Source organism: Salvelinus alpinus, chromosome 31, assembly GCF_045679555.1.
Source record: "Salvelinus alpinus chromosome 31, SLU_Salpinus.1, whole genome shotgun sequence".
NCBI classification, from domain to species: domain Eukaryota; kingdom Metazoa; phylum Chordata; class Actinopteri; order Salmoniformes; family Salmonidae; genus Salvelinus; species Salvelinus alpinus.
The window spans coordinates 30,394,961-30,418,686 of NC_092116.1; the positions used below are offsets into that span (position 1 = coordinate 30,394,961).

At 46.4% G+C, this 23,726-nt stretch overlaps 1 protein-coding gene across 1 annotated transcript; it reads right to left on the reverse strand.

The window, feature by feature from the left end:
- Nucleotides 1-3,243: 3,243 nt before the first annotated feature.
- On the reverse strand, nt 3,244-22,593 carry snx15 (sorting nexin 15). Its single transcript, XM_071378076.1, has 7 exons — nt 22,191-22,593; nt 20,836-20,992; nt 20,365-20,480; nt 16,079-16,400; nt 14,616-14,783; nt 7,615-7,812; nt 3,244-4,339 (listed from the first exon to the last, which is right to left on the reverse strand). Exons 1-7 carry the CDS (start codon nt 22,290-22,292, stop codon nt 4,218-4,220), a joined length of 1,185 nt encoding a protein of 394 aa, XP_071234177.1. The 5' UTR covers nt 22,293-22,593; the 3' UTR covers nt 3,244-4,217.
- Nucleotides 22,594-23,726: the final 1,133 nt, after the last annotated feature.

The window sequence follows — 23,726 nt, forward strand, 5'->3', positions numbered from 1 at the left end:
ACATCAATAAGGGATCATAGCTTTCACCTGGATTCACCTGGTCAGTCTGTCATGGAAAGAGTAGGTGTTCTTAATGTTTTGTACACTCAGTGTGCGTATCCTTGGAGCAAACAGACCCTAGCCATACACTGTAGAACATCTAATTGGCCTCTAGCACACACGCGCGTGTGTATACACACACACACACACACACACACACACACACACACACACACACACACACACACACACACACACACACACACACACACACACACACACACACACACACACACACACACACACACACACACACACACACACAAAATCATACATTTATGCAACAAAAAACCCTCTGACACAGAAACGTTTCCTGTGTGCCTGCCCATACAAGCAGCGCTTCCTGAAAAAAAAAGCACTGGACACACACACACACACACACACACACTATATTGCTCTCTCGCTACAACACTGGCACCAATTATCCTCTCTGACTGGAGTGTTTTGATGGTGTAATTGTCACGGACAGAGAGGAAAGCGGGATGGAGGGATGTAGAGAGGGAGAGATGGGGGATAGAGAGGGAGAGAGAGATGGATATATAGAAAAAGAGAGAGAAAAGAGATGACACTATCAGCATGCTAATGCTCTCCACCTCCCTGTTGTTCCAACCCTCTCTCCCTCCATCTCTTTGTCTCCATCCCCCCCTGTTTTTCTCTATTTTCACAGGTGCAAGCTTTTCCCTCTCTCCATCCATCCTTCTCTCCAGACTCCCCAGAATGCATAAACAAAAGAATGAAAGCGAGAGAGAGAGAAATATAGAACGAGGGAGAGAGAGATCAAGAGAGAAAAGGGTGGATCAGGATTTTTTTTTTTTTTCCTGTCCGTTTTTCCCGGACAATGAAGAGATCATCCCCTCATCCTTTAAATCACATCTCTCCATTTTTCACTCTCATCCCTCGCTGTCTCTCCCTCCCTTCTTCCCTCGCTCTCTCTCCCTCCCTTGTGTCCAGAATAAGGGTTGGGTATCTAACAAGTCTATTCATCTGGAAGCAGATGGAATCATTCAGTCATTGTTGATGTCTTTATCTGTTTCCCTGTTGGGTTTATGATGCCGATTTAAATTAGTCAACTGCTCAACTGCGACACACGGTGGTAGAGTTTAGCTACTACAACTACACAATATACAGTTGAAGTCTGAGGAGTTTACATACACTTAGGTTAGAGTCATTAAAACTCGTTTTTCAACCACTCCACAAGTCTTGTTAACAAACTATAGTTTTGGCAAGTCGGCTAGGACATCTACTTTGTGCATGACACAAGTCATTTCTCCAACAATTGTTTACAGACAGATTATTTCACTTATAATTCACTGTATCACAATTCCAATGAGTCAGAAGTTAACATACACTAAGTTGACTGTGCCTTTAAACAACTTGAAAATTCCAGAAAATGTCATGGCTTTAGAAGCTTCTGATAGGCTAATTGACATCATTTGAGTCAATTGGAGGTGTACCTGTGGATGTATTTCAAGGCCTACCTTCAAACTCAGTGCCTCTTTGCTTGACATCATGGGAAAATCAAAAGAAATCAGCCAAGACCTCAGAAAACAAATTGTAGACCTCCACAGGTCTGGTTCATCCCTGGGAGCAATTTTCAAATGCCTGAAGGTACCACATTTATCTGTACAAACAATAGTACGCAAGTATAAACACCATGGGACCACACAGCCGTCATACCGCTCAGGAAGGAGACGCGTTCTGTCTCCTAGAGATGAACGTAGTTTGGTGCGAAAAGTGCAAATCAATCCCAGAACAACAGCAAAGGACCTTGTGAAGATGCTGGAGGAAACAGGTACAAAAGTAACTATATCCACAGTAAAACGAGTCCTATATCGACATAACCTGAAAGGCTGCTCAGCAAGGAAGAAGCCACTGCTCCAAAACCGCCATAAAAAAAGCCAGACTACGGTTTGCAGCTGCATATGGTGACAAAGATCGTACTTTTTGGAGGAATGTCCTCTGGTCTGATGAAACAAAAATAGAACTGTTTGGCCATAATGACCATCGTTATGTTTGGAGGAAAAAGGGGGAGACTTGCAAGCCGAAGAACACCATCCCAACCGTGAAGCACGGGGGTTGGCAGCATCATGTTGTGGGGGTGCTTTGCTGCAGGAGGGACTGGTGCACTTCACAAAATAGATGGCATCATGAGGAAAAATTATGTGGATATATTGAAACAACATCTCAAGACATCAGTCAGGAAGTTAAAGCTTGGTTGCAAATGGGTCTTCCAAATGGACAATGACCCCAAGCATACTTCCAAAGTTGTGGCAAAATGGCTTAAGGACAACGAAGTCAAGGTATTGGAGTGGCCGTCACAAAGCCCTGACCTCAATCCTATAGAAAATTTGTGGGCAGAACTGAAAAAACGTGTGCGAGCAAGGAGGCCTACAAACCTGACTCAGTTACACCAGCTCTGTCAGGAGGAATGGGTCAAAATTCACCCAACTTATTGTGGGAAGCTTGTGGAAGGCTACCAGAAACATTTGACCCAAGTTAAACAATTTAAAGGCAATGCTACAAAATACTAATTGAGTGTATGTAAACTTCTGACCAACTGGGAATGTGATGAAATAAATAAAAGCTTAAATAAATCATTCTCTCTACTATTATTCTGACATTTCACATTCTTAAAATAATGTGGTGATCCTAACTGACCTAAAACAGGGAATTGTTATTAGGATTAAATGTCAGGAACTGTGAAAAACTGAGTTTAAATGTATTTGGCTAAGGTGTATGTAAACTTCTGACTTCAACTGTACTCTTACCCTACCAGGTCCGGAGCCCGTTGGTATTCTCATCTACCTAGTAATTCATACCTGCTGTCCCAGGTCTAAATCAGTCCCTGATTAGAGGGAAACAATTAAAAAATGCAGTGGCACTGACTTCAAGGTCCAAATATGAGAGCAACAAACTGTATCCATTCTGTATTATAGACCAACAGACTCGGGGGTCAATTCCATTTGGATTCAATTAATTCAGGAAGTAAACCAATTCGAAATTCCAATTGTTTCCTTGGAATTTCAGTTTACTTCCTTAATTGTCTGAATTAAAATGGAATTGACCCCGACTGATAAATAACTGTTCTAACTAGGGCTAAGAGTTCTTCCTGGTGAGGTCAAAACGGAAAAACTCCTAGCCACACAGGTATAACAACCCTCACCATAGTACCACTCGGAGGACGACAAGATATCACACACTGTATCGGTTTTTAGTGATTTATTTATGAAAACAATTAACCAATACGTGTGTAGTGTACAAAAACACACAATACTATTAACACCTTAAAACATTGTAAAAGACTTTAGGAAGATAAATTAAGAGGACAAAGGAACCATATTCCTTATATAGACCAGAGCCCTATTCCCTATATAGTGCATTACTTTAGACCAGGGCTGGCAACCTATTCCCTACATAGTGCACTACTTTAGACCAGAGCCCTAGAACCCTAGTGTTCACCTATTGGCCCTGGTCTAAAGTAGTGCACTATATAGGGAATAGGGTGCCTTTTGGCCAGTGTCTTGTTCATTTAGGGGAATCAGATTCAAATATTTGACAGTTGATTTCAGATTCCAGATTTCCCACTGATATAAAAGCAACAGGGATGTGATTATTTGTGCGTGCGTGTGTGTGTGCGTGCGTTTTAAGCAATAGGAGGCTGTTGAGGGGAGGACGACTCATAATAATGTCTGGAACAGAGGGAATCAAACACCATGGAAACCATGGAAACCGAACGTTTGATGTATTTGACACCATTCCATTATTCCGCTCCAGTCATTACCACGAGCCCGTCCTCCCCAATTAAGGTGCCACCAACCTCCTGTGGTTTTAAGAGAGAGGTAGGGAGGGAGAGAGAGGTGTGTGTGTGTGTGTGTGTGTAAGTGGTGCTATTGGTTGTTCAACACTCCAGTTGGTCTATTGATCCTGAGTGTATTAAGGAGTGTGTGTTTCAGCGTCCTGTTCATGTGTGTGTTTACGAGTCCTTCTCCGCAGTGTGTGTGTGTTTCAGCGTCCTGTTCATGTGTGTGTTTACGAGTCCTTCTCCGCAGTGTGTGTGTGTGTGTTTAAGCATCCTAGGCCTGCGAGGTGTGTGTGTGAGTGTGTGTGTGTGTGTGTGTGTTTAAGCATCCTGGTCCTGCGAGGTGTGTGTGTGTGTGTGTGTGTGTGTGTGTGTGTGTTTACGCATCCTGGTCCTGCGAGGTGTGTGTGGAGGTAAGTAGTGTGAGTAGTGTCTCTGCATGTTCCAGATACTGAGCAGTTCTTCTCTTTACGGAACCTCTACGTTGTGGGTCTGGATCTCCTAGAGAGAGAGAGGAGAGAGAGAGAGGGAGAGAGGGGAGGGAGGGGAGAGAGAGAGAGGGAGAGAGGGGAGAGAGAGAGAGAGGAGAGAGAGGGAGGGGATAGAGAGAGGGGAGAGAGGGGAGGGAGAGAGGGAGGAGAGAGAGGGAGAGAGGGAGAGAGAGAGAGAGAGGGAGGGGAGAGAGAGAGAGAGGGAGGGGGGAGAGAGAAAGAGAGGGAGGGGAGAGAGAGGGAGAGAGAGAGAGAGAGAGAGAGAGAGAGAGAGAGGGAGAGAGAGAGAGAGAGAGAGAGAGAGAGAGAGAGAGAGAGAGAGAGAGAGAGAGAGAGAGAGAGGGAGAGAGAGGGAGGGGAGAGAGGGAGAGGGAGAGAGAGAGAGAGAGAGAGAGGGAGGAGAGAGAGAGGGAGGGGAGAGAGAGGGAGGGGAGAGAGAGGGAGGGGAGAGAGAGGGAGGGAGAGAGAGGGAGGGGAGAGAGAGGGAGGGGAGAGAGAGGGAGGGGAGAGAGAGGGAGGGGAGAGATATAAAAGGTAAGGACCTTAGACAGAGAAGTGAAAAGGGAGAGAGGAAGGTCCTCTGCCCTCTCCACTACCAATATAGTACCTACATGGGTCTCTCTAACCCACTCCTCCCTCTCTCTCCCTCTCTCTCCCTGTAAGGCGTCTGCATACTACGGCCGGGTTTAGCACCTAGCAACACTCTGCATACTAGGGCCGGGTTTAGCTCCTAGCAGAACTCTGCATACTAGGGCCGGGTTTAGCTCCTAGCAGAACTCTGCATACTAGGGCCGGGTTTAGCTCCTAGCAGAACTCTGCATACTAGGGCCGGGTTTAGCTCCTAGCAGAACTCTGCATACTAGGGCCGGGTTTAGCTCCTAGCAGAACTCTGCATACTACGGCCGGGTTTAGCTCCTAGCAGAACTCTGCATACTAGGGCCGGGTTTAGCTCCTAGCAGAACTCTGCATACTAGGGCCGGGTTTAGCTCCTAGCAGATCTCTGCATACTAGGGCCGGGTTTAGCTCCTAGCAGAACTCTGCATACTAGGGCCGGGTTTAGCTCCTAGCAGAACTCTGCATACTAGGGCCGGGTTTAGCTCCTAGCAGAACTCTGCATACTAGGGCCGGGTTTAGCTCCTAGCAGAACTCTGCATACTAGGGCCGGGTTTAGCTCCTAGCAGAACTCTGCATACTAGGGCCGGGTTTAGCTCCTAGCAGAACTCTGCATACTAGGGCCGGGTTTAGCTCCTAGCAGAACTCTGCATACTAGGGCCGGGTTTAGCACCTAGAAGTGATTGTCTGAACTCCCTTAAAATAGTTTAGCTTGAGGCGCCGTAGCCAGTAGACACTTCCTCAAAATAGTCAGAATTGACGTTATTGCCGAGGAGTTCTTAGTCGGACTAACTAGGTGTTGTATTTCTGCATGAATAATGAACACGAGTTGTGCCCCGTTGAATCCCTACTGTTGACCAATCACAGGGGAAAAAGGGGCGTAGACTTCGACTAGCGAACTCCTGCTTGTATCGAGATAAAACCGTGTGCATGGACAGCAGGGGGAAAAACAACAACGAACAAAACCTCCTCATAATATATGCACAAACTGTTTCAGATGGGAATGCATTTAGCCTGTCCTCCTGTGATAAGCATATCACCCTCTCCATCCCTCTCTCCCTCACTCTCTCTCCATCCCTCTCTCACTCTCTCCATCCCTCCCTCCCTCTCCTCCCTCTCTCTCTCCATCCCTCCCTTCACTTTCTCCATCCCTCACTCTCTCCATCCCTCCCTCAATCTCTCTCCATCCATCCCTCCCTCACTCTCTCTCCATCCATCCCTCCCTCACTCTCTCTCTCCATCCCTCCCTCACTCTCTCTCTCCATCCCTCCCTCACTCTCTCTCTCCATCCCTCCCTCACTCTCTCTCTCTCTCCATCCCTCCCTCACTCTCTCCATCCCTCCCTCACTCTCTCTCTCCATCCCTCCCTCACTCTCTCTCTCCATCCCTCCCTCACTCTCTCTCCATCCCTCCCTCACCCTCTCTCTCTCTCTCTCCATCCCTCCCTCACTCTCTCCATCCCTCCCTCACTCTCTCCATCCCTCCCACTCTCTCTCCATCCCTCCCACTCTCTCCATCCCTCCCACTCTCTCTCCATCCCTCCCACTCTCTCTCCATCCCTCCCACTCTCTCTCCATCCCTCCCACTCTCTCCATCCCTCCCACTCTCTCTCCATCCCTCCCTCACTCTCTCTCTCTCTCCATCCCTCCCTCCCTCTCTCTCTCCATCCATCCCTCACTCTCTCTCTCCATCCCTCCCACTCTCTCTCCATCCCTCCCACTCTCTCTCCATCCCTCCCACTCTCTCTCTCTCTCTCTCTCCATCCCTCCCACTCTCTCTCTCTCGCCATCCCTCCCTCACTCACTCTCTCTCCATCCATCCATCCCTCCCTCTCTCTCTCCATCCCTCCCTCACTCTCTCTCCATCCATCCCTCCCTCACTCTCTCTCCATCCATCCCTCCCTCACTCTCTCTCCATCCATCCCTCCCTCACTCTCTCCATCCATCCCTCCCTCACTCTCTCCATCCATCCCTCCCTCACTCTCTCCATCCATCCCTCTCACTCTCTCTATCCCTCCCACTCTCTATTTTGCCATCTTTCCCACGCTCTCTCTCCATCCCACACGCACTCTCTCCATCCCACACGCACTCTCTCCATCCCACACGCACTCTCTCCATCCCTCCCTCACTCTCTCCATCCCTCCCTCACTCTCTCTCCATCCCTCCCTCACTCTCTCTCCATCCCTCCCTCACTCTCTCTCCATCCCTCCCTCACTCTCTCTCCATCCCTCCCTCACTCTCTCTCCATCCCTCCCTCACTCTCTCTCCATCCCTCCCTCACTCTCTCTCCATCCCTCCCTCCCTCTCTCTCCCTCCCTCTCTCCATCCCTCCCTCACTCTCTCCATCCCTCCCTCACTCTCTCCATCCCTCTCACTTTCTCCACCACTCTCCATTCCTCTCTCACTCTCCATTCCCCTCTCACTCTCTCCATCCATCCCCCACTCTCTCTCTCCATCCCCCACTCTCTCTCCACCCCCCCACTCTCTCTCTCCATCCCCCCCGCTCTCTCTCTCCATCCCTCCCGCTCTCTCTCTCCATCCCTCCCGCTCGCCATCCCTCCCGCTCTCTCTCTCCATCCCTCCCGCTCTCTCTCTCTCTCTCTCCATCCCTCCCGCTCTCTCTCCATCCCTCACTCTCTCTATCATCCCTCACTCTCTCTATCATCCCTCTCACCTTTAACTCCAGTGATGAGTAAATCCACAGCTGTCTTGTATTTTTGTATGGCTGTACTGTACTCTCCCTCCTTCTCGCTTTCCATCGCAGCTGTGAGCTCATTGGCTGCCTGCTTCAGATAGCCCGCCTCCCCGCCGTCCGGATTGGTCAAGGGCAGCGACAGAAGTTCTGATTGGTCGTGTGATGCGCTCGGTTGGTCTGGGCAAGAGAAATTAGTAATGAAAACAACAGGAAGAAAAGAAAGATGAAATGACTGTATATGTACAATATCACTAAGTTATACCATAACGCTTTCAACCCTTCCTGTGTTTCCAGTTGAGATGAAGTAGACGAGGAGAGGATGCTACTTTTGTCCATTGAGCTACAGACATGCTCTGAATACAACAGGTGTAGTAGACCTCACAGTGAAATGCTGAATACAACAGGTGTAAGTAGACCTCACAGTGAAATGCTGAATACAACAGGTGTAAGTAGACCTCACAGTGAAATGCTGAATACAACAGGTGTAGTAGACCTCACAGTGAAATGCTGAATACAACAGGTGTAGGTAGACCTTACAGTGAAATGCTGAATACAACAGGTGTAAGTAGACCTCACAGTGAAATGCTGAATACAACAGGTGTAGTAGACCTTACAGTGAAATGCTGAATACAACAGGTGTAGTAGACCTTACAGTGAAATGCTGAATACAACAGGTGTAGTAGACCTTACAGTGAAATGCTGAATACAACAGGTGTAGTAGACCTCACAGTGAAATGCTGAATACAACAGGTGTAGGTAGACCTCACAGTGAAATGCTGAATACAACAGGTGTAGTAGACCTCACAGTGAAATGCTGAATACAACAGGTGTAAGTAGACCTCACAGTGAAATGCTGAATACAACAGGTGTAGGTAGACCTCACAGTGAAATGCTGAATACAACAGGTGTAGTAGACCTCACAGTGAAATGCTGAATACAACAGGTGTAGTAGACCTCACAGTGAAATGCTGAATACAACAGGTGTAGTAGACCTCACAGTGAAATGCTGAATACAACAGGTGTAGTAGACCTTACAGTGAAATGCTGAATACAACAGGTGTAGGTAGACCTCACAGTGAAATGCTGAATACAACAGGTGTAGTAGACCTTACAGTGAAATGCTGAATACAACAGGTGTAGTAGACCTCACAGTGAACTGCTGAATACAACAGGTGTAGTAGACCTTACAGTGAACTGCTGAATACAACAGGTGTAAGTAGACCTTACAGTGAACTGCTGAATACAACAGGTGTAGTAGACCTTACAGTGAAATGCTGAAGACAACAGGTGTAGGTAGACCTTACAGTGAACTGCTGAATACAACAGGTGTAGTAGACCTTACAGTGAAATGCTGAATACAACAGGTGTAGTAGACCTTACAGTGAAATGCTGAATACAACAGGTGTAGTAGACCTCACAGTGAAATGCTGAATACAACAGGTGTAGTAGACCTCACAGTGAAATGCTGAATACAACAGGTGTAAGTAGACCTTACAGTGAACTGCTGAATACAACAGGTGTAGTAGACCTTACAGTGAACTGCTGAATACAACAGGTGTAGTAGACCTTACAGTGAAATGCTGAATACAACAGGTGTAGGTAGACCTCACAGTGAAATGCTGAATACAACAGGTGTAGGTAGACCTTACAGTGAAATGCTGAATACAACAGGTGTAAGTAGACCTTACAGTGAAATGCTGAATACAACAGGTGTAAGTAGACCTTACAGTGAAATGCTTACTTACAAGACCTTAACCCACAATGCAGTTCAAGAAATAGAGTTTAGAAAATATTTACTAAATAAACTAAAGTAAAAACTAAAATGAACACAATAAAAATAACGAGGCTATATACAGGGGGCACCGGTACCTAGTCAATGTACGGGGGTACAGGTTAGTCGAGGTAATTTGTACATGTAGGTGAAATGACTATGCATAGATAATAAACAGCGAGTAGCAGCAGTATACCAAACAAATGGAGGGGGGGGTCAATGTAAATAGTCTGGTGGCCATCTGATTCATTGTTCAGCAGTCTTATGGCTTGGGGGTATAAGCTGTTAAGGGTGTCTGTGTGATAGAGAGTGATAGAGTGATAGATAATGATACTGACAGAGACTGATACAGAGTGTATGTGTGATAGAGAGTGATAGTGACAGCGAGTGATAGATAATGATACTGACAGAGACTGATAGAGAGTGTATGTGTGATAGAGAGTGATAGAGCGTGATAGAGTGATATGGAGTGATAGAGAGTGAGTGAGAGTGATATATGGTGATATATGGCGACAAAGGGTGATATGGTGATAAAGGGTGATATAGAGTGCTATAGAGTGATAGAGAGTGATAGAGAGTGGTGTATGGTGATAGAGAGTGATAAAGAGTGATATTTTATTTATTTTTTATTTCACCTTTATTTAACCAGGTAGGCCAGTTGAGAACAAGTTCTCATTCACAACTGCGACCTGGCCAAGATAAAGCAAAACAGTGCGACACAAACAACAGTGTGTGCAAATGGCGTGAGGAGGTAAGGCAATAAATGGACCATAGTAGCGAAGTAATTACAATTTAGCAAATTAACACTGGAGTGATAGATGAGCAGATGATGATGTGCAAATAGAAATTCTGGTGTGCAAAAGAGCAAATATTTAAATATAAACAATATGAGGATGAGGTAGGTAGATTGGATGGGCTATTTACAGATGGGCTGTGTACAGCGATCGGTGAGCTGCTCAGATAGCTGATGTTTAAAGTTAGTGAGTCTCCATCTTCAGCGATTTTTGCAATTCGTTCCAGTCACTGGCAGCAGAGAACTGGAAGGAAAGGCGGCCAAAGAAGGTGTTGGCTTTGGGGATGACCAGTGAGATATACCTGCTACGGGTGGGTGTTGTTATGGTGACCAGTGAGCTGAGATAAGGCGGAGCTTTCCCTAGCATAGACTTATAGATGACCTGGAGCCAGTGGATCTGGCTACGAATATGTAGCGAGGGCCAGCCGACGAGAGCATACAGGTCGCAGTGGTAGTATATGGGGCTTTGGTGACAAAACGGATGGCACTGTGATAGACTGCATCCAGTTTGCTGAGTAGAGTGTTGTAGGCTATTTTGTAAATGACGTCGCCGAAGTCGAGGATCGATAGTATGGTCAGTTTTACGAGGGTATGTTTTGCGGCATGATTGAAGGAGGCTTTTTTTGCGAAATAGGATGCCGATTCTAGATTTAAATTTTGGATTGGAGATGTTTAATATGAGTCTGGAAGGAGAGTTTACAGTCTAACCAGACACCTAGGCATTAGTAGTTGTCCACAAATTCTAAGTCAGAACCGTCTAGAGTAGTGATGCTAGTTGGGCGGGCAGGTGCGGGCAGCGATCGGTTGAAGAGCATGCATTTAGTTTTACTTGCATTTAAGAGCAGTTGGAGGCCACGGAAAGAGAGTTGTATGGCATTGAAACTCGTCTGGAGGTTAGTTAACACAGTGTCCAAGGAAGGGCCAGAAGTATACAGAATGGTGTCGTCTGCGTAGAGGTGGATCAGAGAATCAGCCGCAGCAAGAGCGACATCGTTGATGTATACAGAGAAAAGAGTCGGTCCAAGAATTGAACCCTGTGGCACCCCCATAGAGACTGCCAGAGGTCCGGACAACAGGCCTTCCGATTTGACACACTGAACTCTATCAGAGAAGTAGTTGGTGAACCAGGCGAGGCAGTCATTGAGAAACCAAGGCTGTTGAGTCTGCCGATGAGGATGTGGTGATTGACAGAGTCGAAAGCCTTGGCCAGGTCGATGAAGACGGCTGCACAGTACTGTCTTTTATCGTTTATCGTTTATGATATCGTTTAATACCTTGAGCGTGGCTGAGGTGCACCCGTGACCAGCTCTGAAACCGGACTGCACAGCGGAGGAGGTACGGTGGGACTCGAAATGGTCAGTGATCTGTTTGTTAACTTGGCTTTCGAAGACTTTAGAAAGACAGGGCAGGATGGATATAGGTCTGTAACAGTTTGGGTCTAGAGTGTCACCACCTTTGAAGAGGGGGATGACCGCGGCAGCTTTACAATCTTTAGGAATCTCGGACGATACGAAAGAGAGGTTGAACAGACTAGTAATAGGGGTTGCAACAATGGCGACGGATCATTTTAGAAAGAGGGTCCAGATTGTCTAGCCCAGCTGATTTGTACGTGTCCAGGTTTTGCAGCTCTTTCAGAACATCTGCTATCTGGATTTGGGTGAAGGAGAAGCTGGGGAGGCTTGGGGAAGTAGCTGTGGGGGGTGCGGAGCTGTTGGTCGGGGTTGGGGTAGCCAGGAGAAAAGCATGGCCAGCCGTAGAGAAATGCTTATTGAAATTCTCGTTTATCGTGGATTTATCGTGGTGACAGTGTTTCCTAGCCTCAGTGCAGTGGGCAGCTGGGAGGAGGTGTTCTTATTCTCCATGGACTTTACAGTGTCCCAGAACTTTTTTGGAGTTTGTGCTACAGGATGCAAATTTCTGTTTGAAAAAGCTAGCCTTTGCTTTCCTCACTGACTGCGTGTATTGGTTCCTGACTTCCCTGAAAAGTTGCATATCGCGGGACTATTCAATGCTAGTGCAGTCCGCCACAGGATGTTTTTGTGCTGGTCGAGGGCAGTCAGGTCTGGAGTGAACCAAGGGTTATATCTGTTCCTGGTTCTACATTTTTTAAAAGGGGCATGCTTATATAAGATGGTGAGGAAATTACTGTTAAAGAACGACCAGGCATCCTCTACTGAAGGGATGAGGTCAATATCCTTCCAGGATACCCGGGCCAGGTCGATTAGAAAGGCCTGCTCGCTGAAGTGTTTAGGGAGCGTTTGACAGTGATGAGGGGTGGTCGTTTGACCACGGACCCATAGCGGATGCAGGCAATGATCGCTGAGATCCTGATTGAAAACAGCAGAGGTGTATTTGGAGGGCAAGTTGGTCAGGATAATATCTATGAGGGTGCCCATGTTTACGGATTTAGGGTTGTACCTGGTGGGTTCCTTGATAATTTGTGTGAGATTGAGGGCATCTAGTTTAGGAGATTGTAGGACTGCTGAGTGTTAAGCATATCCCAGTTTAGGTCACCTAACAGAACAAACTCTGAAGATAGATAGTGTGATAGATAGTGATAGTGTGATAGATAGTGATAGTCTGAAGATAGATGGGGGGCAATCAATTCACATATGGTGTCCAGGGCACAGCTGGGAGCTGAGGGGGGTCTATAACAGGCGGCAACAGTGAGAGACTTATTTCTGGAGAGATACATTTTTTAAATTAGTGTGATAGAGAGTGTGATAGATAGTGATAGTGTGATACAGAGTGTGATAGATAGTGATACAGAGTGTGATAGATAGTGATAGTGTGATAGAGGGTGTGATAGATATAGATAGTGATAGTCTGAGAGAGTGTGATAGATAGTGATAGTGTGATAGAGAGAGTGATAGTGTGATAGATAGTGATATTGTGATACAGAGTGTGATAGATAGTGATAGTGTGATAGAGAGTGTGATAGATAGTGATAAAGTGATAGAGAGTGTGATAGATAGTGATAGAGAGTGTGATGGTGATAGTGAGTGTGATAGATAGTGTGATAGTGGTAGTGATAGTGTGATAGAGAGTGATAGTGATAGTGTGATAGAGAGTGATAGTGTGATAGTGATAGTGTGATAGAGCGTGTGATAGATAGTGAGAGTGTGATAGATAGTGATAGTGTGATACAGAGTGTGATAGATAGTGATAAAGTGATAGAGAGTGTGATAGAGAGTGTGATAGAGATAGTGAGTGTGATAGATAGTGATAGAGAGTGTGATAGAGAGTGATAGAGAGTGTGATAGAGAGTGTGATATATAGTGATAAAGTGATAGAGAGTGTGATACAGGGTGTGATAGATAGTGATAAAGTGATAGAGAGTGTGATAGATAGTGATAGAGAGTGTGATAGATAGTGATAGAGAGTGTGATAGATAGTGATAGAGAGTGTGATAGATAGTGATAGAGAGTGTGATAGATAGTGATAGATAGTGATAGTGAGTGTGATAGATAGTGATAGAGAGTGTGATAGATAGTGATAGAGAGTGATAGAGAGTGTGATAGTGATAGTGTGATAGAGAGAGTGATAGTGATAGAGAGTGTGATAGTGATAGTGTGATAGATAGTGAGATAGATAGTGATAGTCTGATAGATAGTGATAGTGTGATAGATAGTGATAGTGTGATAGATAGTGATAGTGTGATAGATAGTGATAGTGTGATAGATAGTGAGAGTGTGATAGATAGTGAGAGTGTGATAGATAGTGAGAGTGTGACAGATAGTGATAGTGTGATAGAGAGTGTGATAGATAGTGATAGTGTGATAGAGAGTGTGATAGATAGTGATAGAGAGTGATAGTGTGATAGAGAGTGTGATAGATAGTGATAGTGTGATAGAGAGTGTGATAGATAGTGATAGATAGTGATAGTGTGATAGAGAGTGTGATAGATAGTGATAGAGGGTGTGATAGTGAGATAGAGAGTGTGATAGTGATAGAGTGATAGATAGTGATAGTGTGATAGATAGTGATAGTGTGATAGATAGTGATAGAGTGATAGATAGTGATAGATAGTGATAGTGTGATAGATAGTGATAGTGTGATAGATAGTGATAGTGTGATAGATAGTGATAGTGTGATAGAGAGTGTGATAGATAGTGATAGATAGTGATAGAGTGATAGAGAGTGTGATAGATAGTGATAGTGAGTGTGATAGATAGTGATAGATAGTGATAGTGTGATAGAGAGTGTGTGTAATTTCCCCGTCCCTATTGTGTCATGTTGCTGTAATGTTGCCGTTTCCTGTAACTGGATAAAAAGTGGTTTTAAAAAGTGACATATCTGTGGTGGCACTTGATTGTAATAGTGTGTGTGTGTGTGTGTGTGTGTGTGTGTGTGTGTGTGTGTGTGTGTGTGTGTGTGTGTGTGTGTGCGCGCGCGTGCGCGTGTGTAACCTCTGACCTTCTTTAACACAGGGGTCGAAGATGGCGAGGTCGTTGTCGGAGAGAGGAGGGGGCGGTACTTCCTCTGTAGGCTCCTCCCGCATCACAGAATCGAACAGCGAATCGAACTCCTCCTGAGACTGTGATTGGTCTGTCCTGAGGACGCAGGGCTGGAACGGAGTAAGAACTAGGGAAGAGAATAACATCTCAACAGTAAAGCCACAGCAAGGCTGACAAATGTCCAGGACATCGAGAGGGGGACACCACATGACAGACACTCGTCGTCATTTTGGCAGGAGGCCCTTGGAGTGGCTTCCTCTCCTCGTCTCCGGTCGTTCATCTGCACAGATGTGAAAGAACGGGAACACAGTGGGCTATACTGGGGGTTGGGATTTACCGCGGACCTCACGATACCATGTTATCACAATACTTCGCTGCATATAGGTCATATATAAAATAATATTGGGATATGAGTGAGATGTGGTAGTCTCACCTAGCTATCTTCATGTGAATGTACTGTAAATTGGAATAAGAGCGTCTGATAAATTACTCAAATGTAAATGTTACTGTATAGATTGTTTTCCACCATCACTAGGAAAGGGAAAGGTGGGGGGGGGGGGATACCTAGTCAGTTGTACAACTAAATGGATTCAACTGAAATGTGTTTTCCTGCATTTAACCCCCTGATTCAGAGAGGTGCGGAGTGGGGCTGCCTTAATCAACATCCACGGCGCCCGGGGAACAGTGGGTTAAACTGCCTTGTTCAGGGGCAGAACGACAGATTTCTTTACCTTGTCAAGCTCGGGGATTCGATCCGGCAACCTTTTCGGTTACTGACCCAACGCTCTAACCACTAAGCTATACCATAATGCTTTCAACCCCTCCTGTGTTTCCAGTTGATTGCCGAGAAAGTACACGAGAAAAGGAGGATGCTACTGTAACAGTATAACTTTAGACCGTCCCCTCGCCCCGACCCCGGGCGCGAACCAGGGACCCTCTGCACCACATCAACAACAGTCACCCACGAAGCATCGTTACCCATCGCTCCACAAAAGCCGCGGCCCTTGCAGAGCAAGGGGAACAACTACTTCAAGGTCTCAGAGCAAGTGACGTAACTGATTGAAACGCTATTAGCGCGTACCCGCTAACTAGCTAGCCATTTCACATCCGTTACACTACTTTTGACTGTAGAGCTGCAGACTTTTCTGCTGCGTTTCTGCTGATTTCTACACTGAACTATGTCAAATGTTGGCCTGTTGGAAACTACAACTCCCAACATACATTGCACAGTTTGGGCTTAATCTGATTTCTCTCTAGAGAAACTGTACAATGTGCACATTGATTTCAGAAGAAAACAGAATGAAAATGGCATTACAATCATTTAACCAACGTCTGTCAATTAGTTGTTTAAAAAAAAACGAAAAATAACATAAATATCTACGTAAAAAAAAAAAACGCTCGGTGTGTTGTGCGTTTCTCTACCTCTGTCGTCCAGCTTCAGATCGCCGGGTATATCAGGAAGGTCCGTTAACTCTTCCTCCTCCTCAGCTGTAGGTGTTACTGCCACTGGAGTAGGAGAACCCCCCATCTCACTATAGGCCTCAGCTGCAACCTCAGGCTCGACTAGATCCGTGCCCAGTGAAAGGCCCAACTTCTGGGGTTGGATAGGGGCCTCGGTCCCCTCCTCCTCCGCCGCTGGTTCACAGTCTGAGCCTTGACGCTGTGGCAGGGGGATGAGGGGGGGAGGGAGAGGGGTGGAGGAGGAGAGAGGAGAGGGGTCTAACGGCCTGATCACCTCTCCACCCTAGGGGAGTGGGGAGGGGGAGAGAGGGGTAGAGAGGGGAGGGGGAGAGATGGGTAGAGAGAGGGGAGGGGGAGAGAGGGGAGGGGGGAGATAGATGGGTAGAGAGAGGGGAGGGGGAGAGAGGGGTAGCGAGGGGAGGGGGAGAGATGGGTAGAGAGAGGGGAGGGGGAGAGAGGGGTAGAGAGGGGAGGGGGAGAGATGGGTAGAGAGAGGGGAGGGGGAGAGAGGGGTAGAGAGGGGAGGGGGAGATAGATGGGTAGAGAGAGGGGAGGGGGAGAGAGGGGTAGAGAGGGGAGGAGGAGAGAGGGGAGGGGGAGAGAGGGGTAGAGAGGGGAGGGGGAGAGATGGGTAGAGAGAGGGGAGGGGGAGAGAGGGGTAGAGAGGGGAGGGGGAGATAGATGGGTAGAGAGAGGGGAGGGGGAGAGAGGGGAGGGGGGAGATAGATGGGTAGAGAGAGGGGAGGGGGAGAGAGGGGTAGTGAGGGGAGGGAGATAGATGGGTAGAGAGAAGGGAGGGGGATAGATGGGTAGAGAGAGGGGAGGGAGATAGATGGGTAGAGAGAGGGGAGGGGGAGAGAGGGGTAGCGAGGGGAGGGAGATAGATGGGTAGAGAGAAGGGAGGGGGATAGATGGGTAGAGAGAGGGGAGGGGGATAGATGGGTAGAGAGAGGGGAGGGGGATAGATGGGTAGAGAGAGGGGAGGGGTAGAGATGGGTAGAGAGAGGAGAGGGGGAGAGATGGGTAGAGAGAGGAGAGGGGGAGAGATGGGTAGAGAGAGGAGAGGGGGAGAGATGGGTAGAGAGAGGAGAGGGGGAGAGATGGGTAGAGAGAGGGGAGGGGGAGAGATGGGTAGAGAGAGGAGAGGGGGAGAGATGGGTAGAGAGAGGGGAGGGGTAGAGATGGGTAGAGAGAGGAGAGGGGGAGAGATGGGTAGAGAGAGGAGAGGGGGAGAGATGGTAGAGAGAGGGGAGGGGTAGAGAGAGGGGAGGGGGATAGATGGGTAGAGAGAGGAGAGGGGGAGAGATGGGTAGAGAGAGGGGAGGGGTAGAGAGAGGGGAGGGGATAGATGGGTAGAGAGAGGGGAGGGGGAGAGATGGGTAGAGAGAGGAGAGGGGGAGAGATGGGTAGAGAGAGGGGAGGGAGATAGATGGGTAGAGAGAGGAGAAGGGGAAAGATGGGTAGAGAGAGGGGAGGGGTAGAGAGAGGGGAGGGGGATAGATGGGTAGAGAGAGGAGAGGGGGAGAGATGGGTAGAGAGAGGGGAGGGGTAGAGAGAGGGGAGGGGGATAGATGGGTAGAGAGAGGGGAGGGGCAGAGATGGGTAGAGAGAGGAGAGGGGGAGAGATGGGTAGAGAGAGGGGAGGGAGATAGATGGGTAGAGAGAGGAGAGGGAGATAGATGGGTAGAGAGAGGAGAGGGAGATAGATGGGTAGAGAGAGGAGAGGGGGAAAGATGGGTAGAGAGAGGGGAGGGGGAGAGATGGGTAGAGAGAGGGGAGGGGTAGAGATGGGTAGAGAGAGGAGAGGGGGAGAGATGGGTAGAGAGAGGAGAGGGGGAGAGATGGGTAGAGAGAGGGGAGGGGGAGAGATGGGTAGAGAGAGGAGAGGGGGAGAGATGGGTAGAGAGAGGGGAGGGAGATAGATGGGTAGAGAGAGGAGAGGGAGATAGATGGGTAGAGAGAGGAGAGGGAGATAGATGGGTAGAGAGAGGAGAGGGGGAAAGATGGGTAGAGAGAGGGGAGGGGGAAAGATGGGTAGAGAGAGGAGAGGGGGAGAGATGGGTAGAGAGAGGAGAGGGGGAGAGATGGGTAGAGAGAGGAGAGGGGGAGAGATGGGTAGAGAGAGGAGAGGGGGAGAGATGGGTAGAGAGAGGGGAGGGGTAGAGAGAGGGGAGGGGGATAGATGGGTAGAGAGAGGAGAGGGGGAGAGATGGGTAGAGAGAGGGGAGGGGTAGAGAGAGGGGAGGGGGATAGATGGGTAGAGAGAGGGGATGGGGAGAGATGGGTAGAGAGAGGAGAGGGGGAGAGATGGGTAGAGAGAGGGGAGGGAGATAGATGGGTAGAGAGAGGAGAGGGGGAAAGATGGGTAGAGAGAGGGGAGGGGTAGAGAGAGGGGAGGGGGATAGATGGGTAGAGAGAGGAGAGGGGGAGAGATGGGTAGAGAGAGGGGAGGGGTAGAGAGAGGGGAGGGGGATAGATGGGTAGAGAGAGGGGAGGGGGAGAGATGGGTAGAGAGAGGAGAGGGGGAGAGATGGGTAGAGAGAGGAGAGGGAGATAGATGGGTAGAGAGAGGAGAGGGGGAAAGATGGGTAGAGAGAGGGGAGGGGGAAAGATGGGTAGAGAGAGGAGAGGGGGAGAGATGGGTAGAGAGAGTTTAGTTTACTAATTTGACAATTTTAGGGCATTTTTCACCCTGCCAGCTCCTATTAGTTCTATTGAGCACCGTGACACCAACTCACCTTCCGGACGTTCTAATAGCATTCTGTTGTACTATGTCACAATGGCAGCGTCGCTATAGTTGGCAATGAGACCTGCTCTCGTTATTTATAGTTCAAATGTAAACAACAACAATAAAAATACTCATGGAACTCTGAGGTCGTCCTATTGTTTCCTATAGGGAAATATAGGCATGACTGTCTATTTTCGACAAATATCTCACAATGCGTACATTTGGATTTTTTCAAGTCAGATGACATTTTAATCATGAGAATCTCTTCTTTCTAATTATGTAAGTCTGGGCAGCGAGCTCGGTTGTCATCAAATGCTAGCCCCAAAATACTTTTTGCTCTTGGAACGCTGAGCTCCCCCCATTGTTTTCCTATGGAGAGGCATGCCGGTCTATTTCACAATGTGTTTATTTAGATTTTTTCAAGTCGGGCACTATTTTAAAAATCAGGAGAATGTCCTCTTTGTAATTATGTACGTCTGGGCAGCGAGCTCGGTTGTCATCGATCACTAGATCAGAAATAGTCAGACGTTTTCATTTTTTCCCTACTTTCTCATTACGCGGACATAAGCACAGTTGACACCATCGAGGTGCGGATGTTAACTTTCTACACGAGTTGTTTTTATCTCGTTTCATCCGACGAACAGATTGTTGTGGTAAAATAAAAACAGGATACTTTTTTTGTTGTTGTGCCATTTAGGCAAAATGGAATTCTAAGCATCATAGAATGATTTTTAAGCCTTGAGAGAACTAAGACATGGATGGTGGTATGTGTTCCCATCAGAGGGAGAATGGGCAAGCAAAACATATTTAAGTGCCTTCGAAATGTAAATAGGTGCCAGACGCACTGGTTTCTGTCAAGAACTGCAACGCTGCTGGGTTTTTCCACGCTCAACACTTTCCCATTTGTATCAAGAATGGTCCACCACCCAAAGGACATCTAACCAACTTGACACGATGGTGGGGGAATTTAGAGTCAACATGGGCCAGCATCCCTGTGGAACATTTGACACCTTGTAAGAGTCCATTCACCGACAAATTGAGGCTATTCTGACGGCAAAAGGGGAGGGGGGGGGATGCAACTCAATATTAGGAAGGTGTTCCTAATGTCTGGTTTAGCACAACAACACATTGTAAATAATAATTTGTTCTTAACTGACTTGCCTAGTTAAATAAAGGTTAAATAAAGGTTAAAATAATGAAATAGTCCAGCAGCAGGAGAATTCACACTCAAAATAGTCTCTGTATGCTGTGATAGTTGTGTTGGATACATAACATACACGATGACTAATGAAAATACACACAGGACAATTTAATTCCACACAAAAAATTGTGCAAATTAACCTATAGACCGATAAACATAACGATCAAATGTGTTTCCAATGACTGGTACTTCCATCAATGAATAAAAAGCATTGTTTTTGCAATGGGACTTTTTATTTTCTTCTCCCTGTCATTTTGGCCGGTAATTGCCAGCTAACGGAAGGAAACCCTTATGCTTGTTTATTCATATGTTTCTCACCCTAAAGAAGTCCTTTAGCTGAGGGCTGTTGTAGAGAGCAGGGATATTGGTGGTGAACAGGAGCATGGCCTCAGCTGCACTTCTCCTCTCCTCGATCACCCCTTCATCAAACCTACCTGAGAGAGACAGATGAAAAAAAAAAAATATAATTAGACTGACTGATTTACTAATTGATTGACTGATTCATTGATTAAAGATGCAGTCCGGGATCTTAAGCACAAAAAAATTCGTAACATACTGTACGAATTGGTTTCGTAACATATCAGGACGTAACATATCATACGAAACGGAGAAATAAAGAGGGCATATAAGCAGACAATGAAAGCTCTTACAATATTCAATGATGACATTTCTTTTAAACAGGCTATAGTCTACATGCACACAAAAAAACGGGGACCCGTTTTGGCTGGAGCACAACTACTGGCTGAAATGATGCAAAAGTTCTGGAGTATCACTTTAACTGGGTCATACCAAAGAGCTGAGCGCCAGGGAACGAAGGGAACTCCTCCTGTCTCCTGAACAGGTTTCTGTGTGTGTACGACAGCTCTCCATATAGCTTCTTCAGTTCACTGTACCTCCTCCACACCAACACCTCCTTCACGTCCTCTGGACGACGCTTGGAGACAAACTAGAGCGAGAGACAGGGAGAGAGAGAGTGCGAGAACACGAGAGAGATGGTAGAATGGGTCAATGGGATGGAGGGAGAAGAGTAGCGAAGGAAGCAAGAGGGAGAGAGACAGATGGAAGGAAAGGACAAGGGTGATTCATCGAAAGTAAACATAGTGATGTGTGTACCGCATTTACATAGAATACATTTATAGTATGAACTTCCTGTTTTTATATTTAACTAGGCAAGTCGTGGTACAAACATTATTAGGCACAGACAACAGCACAAAGGGCAAGAAGGTAGAGACAACAATACATCACACGAAGCAGCCACGAATGTCAGTAAGTGTCCATGATTGAGTCTTGGAATGTAGAGATACAACTGTCTCGTTTGAGTGGTTTTTGCTGGACATTCCAGTCTCTAGCTGCAGTTAACTGAAAGGAGGAGCGACCCAGGGATGTGTGTGCTTTGGGGACCTTTAACAGAATGTGACTGGCAGAACGGGTGTTGTATGTGGAGGATGAGGGCTGCAGTAGATATCTCAGATAGGGGGGGAGTGAGGCCTAAGAGGGTTTTATAAATAAGCATCAACCAGTGGGTCTTCTGATGGGTACACAGAGATGACCAGTTTACAGAGGAGTATAGAGTGCAGTGATGTGTCCTATAAGGAGCATTGGTGGCAAATCTAATGGCCGAATGGTAAATAACATCTAGCCGCTGGAGATCACCCTTACCTGCCGATCTATAAATTACATATCCATAATCTAGCATGGGTAGGATGGTCATCTGAATCAGGGTTAGTTTGGCAGCTGGGGTGAAAGAGGAGCGATTACGATAGAGGAAACCAAGTCTAGATTTAACTTTAGCCTGCAGCTTGGATTACTACCCAAAGGGGTCAAGTATTAGTCACGGGGGGTTCGATGCTCAAATCATGCAACAAATCACGAGTTCCCAACAATGCCCCTTTGGAATTGATTAGCTAGCTAGCTAATAGATGTGTTTGACATGACAATGGACCACTGACACTGTCTATTGAGCTAAGGTACATATATATGCATTGTATAAGTCTATCCTGACACCATGACAACGTCTCTATTAGCTAGCTATAAACAAGACTATTGCTGACAGTCAAAACAATGCATTAGAATGGCTAACGCTAACCAGCTACATAGTGGCTAACGTTACAAAGATACAAGATAAGACGAATTGACAAACCGACCCTTGCGGTGACTTTATATTCCGTGTGTCCCTTCTCGTGTGTGCGTGGTTCTGTCACCGAGAAAAAACGGTAATATTCTTCTTTCTCTTTCTTCCGAGACATCGCAGTGTGGAGTACAGATGTATACTCTTGTGGTTGTCACTAATTACCACACGCACAAAGTCAAAATGGGTACATCGTAAAAATTTATGAAAACAAAAAATGTACTTTTTTGGTCTTAATTTAAGGTTATAATTAGGCACAGGGTTAGCAGTGTGATTATGGTTAGGTTTAAGATCAGATTGTAGAAATAGGCGGGATTTAGCAATAATTATGACTTTGTGGCTGTGGTAACTAGTGACGACCCCGTTTCGATTTTTCTCCACTCTAGCTTCCTGGTTGGTGGCGTAGTCTTTGCGTGAGCAGTGACAGCCAAGACACACTCCTCTGTTGAAGGGAGATCTCGTCAGGTAATTTAGCTCACAGTTGAGTTGACTTTTTTTCTCAGAGATTCAACTTTTATATGAAAAGTTTACACTATAAGCCTTTTTTTGAATCTATGGATTTAAAAAAAATGCATGATATGTTAACATTAATGTTATAAGGGGCATGTCTTATTTGACCATCTTCAGAGACCATAAGTAACCCACAGGGGGCGCTATCTATCTTTTGTCACCAGCCGGTCAAGCATATGTAATGACACTATCATGAGCGAGAGAGATTATATTTCCCATGCCAATAAAGCCCTTAAATTGAAATTTAGAGAGAGAGAGAGAGGGATATGCTCTGGTCCTGGTGCTCTGTTCACAAACACAAACAGACCCCCACAGAGCCCCAGGACAGCAACACAATTAGACCCAACCAAATCATGAGAAAACAAAAAGAGAATTACTTGACACATTGGGACGAATTAACAAAAAAAACTGAGCAAACTAGAATGCTATTTGGCCCTAAACAGAGAGTACACAGTGGCAGAATACCTGACTACTGTGACTGACCCCAAATTAAGGAAAGCTTTGACTATGTACAGACTCAGTGAGCATAGCCTTGCTATTGAGAAAGGCCGCCGTAGGCAGACATGACTCTCAAGAGAAGACAGGCTATGTGCACACTGCCCACAAAATGAGGTGGAAACTGAGCTGCACTTCCTAACCTCCTGCCAAATGTATGACCATATTAGAGAAAAAATGTATGACCATATTAGAGAAAATATTTCCCTCAGATTACACAGATCCACAAAGAATTCGAAAATAATACCAATTTTGATAAACTCCCATATCTACTGGGTGAAATACCACAGTTTGCCATCACAGCCGCAAGATTTGTGACCTGTTGCCACAACAAAAAGGACAACCAGTGAAGAACAAACACCATTGTAAATACAACTAAATGTTTATGTTTATTTATTTTCCCTTTTTTACTTTAAAACTATTTGCACATGGTTACAACACTGTATATATACATGATATGACATTTGAAATGTCTTTATTCTTTTGGAACTTGTGTTTGTATAATATTTATTGTTCACTTTTGTTGTTCTAGTTCAAATGTAAACAT

What these genes read in the sequence shown, in the direction of transcription:
- snx15 (XM_071378076.1), bottom strand. Translation starts at nt 22,292, where the DNA reads ATGTCTCGGAAGAAAGAGAAAGAAGAATATTACCGTTTTTTCTCGGTG. An exon ending in TCTGAAGCTGGACGACAGAG is followed by an intron (nt 14,784 to 16,078) that starts GTAGAGAAACGC and finishes TCTCTTCCCTAG; the next exon opens with TTCTTACTCCGTTCCAGCCC. An exon ending in CGACCCCTGTGTTAAAGAAG is followed by an intron (nt 7,813 to 14,615) that starts GTCAGAGGTTAC and finishes TCTCTTGCCCAG; the next exon opens with ACCAACCGAGCGCATCACAC.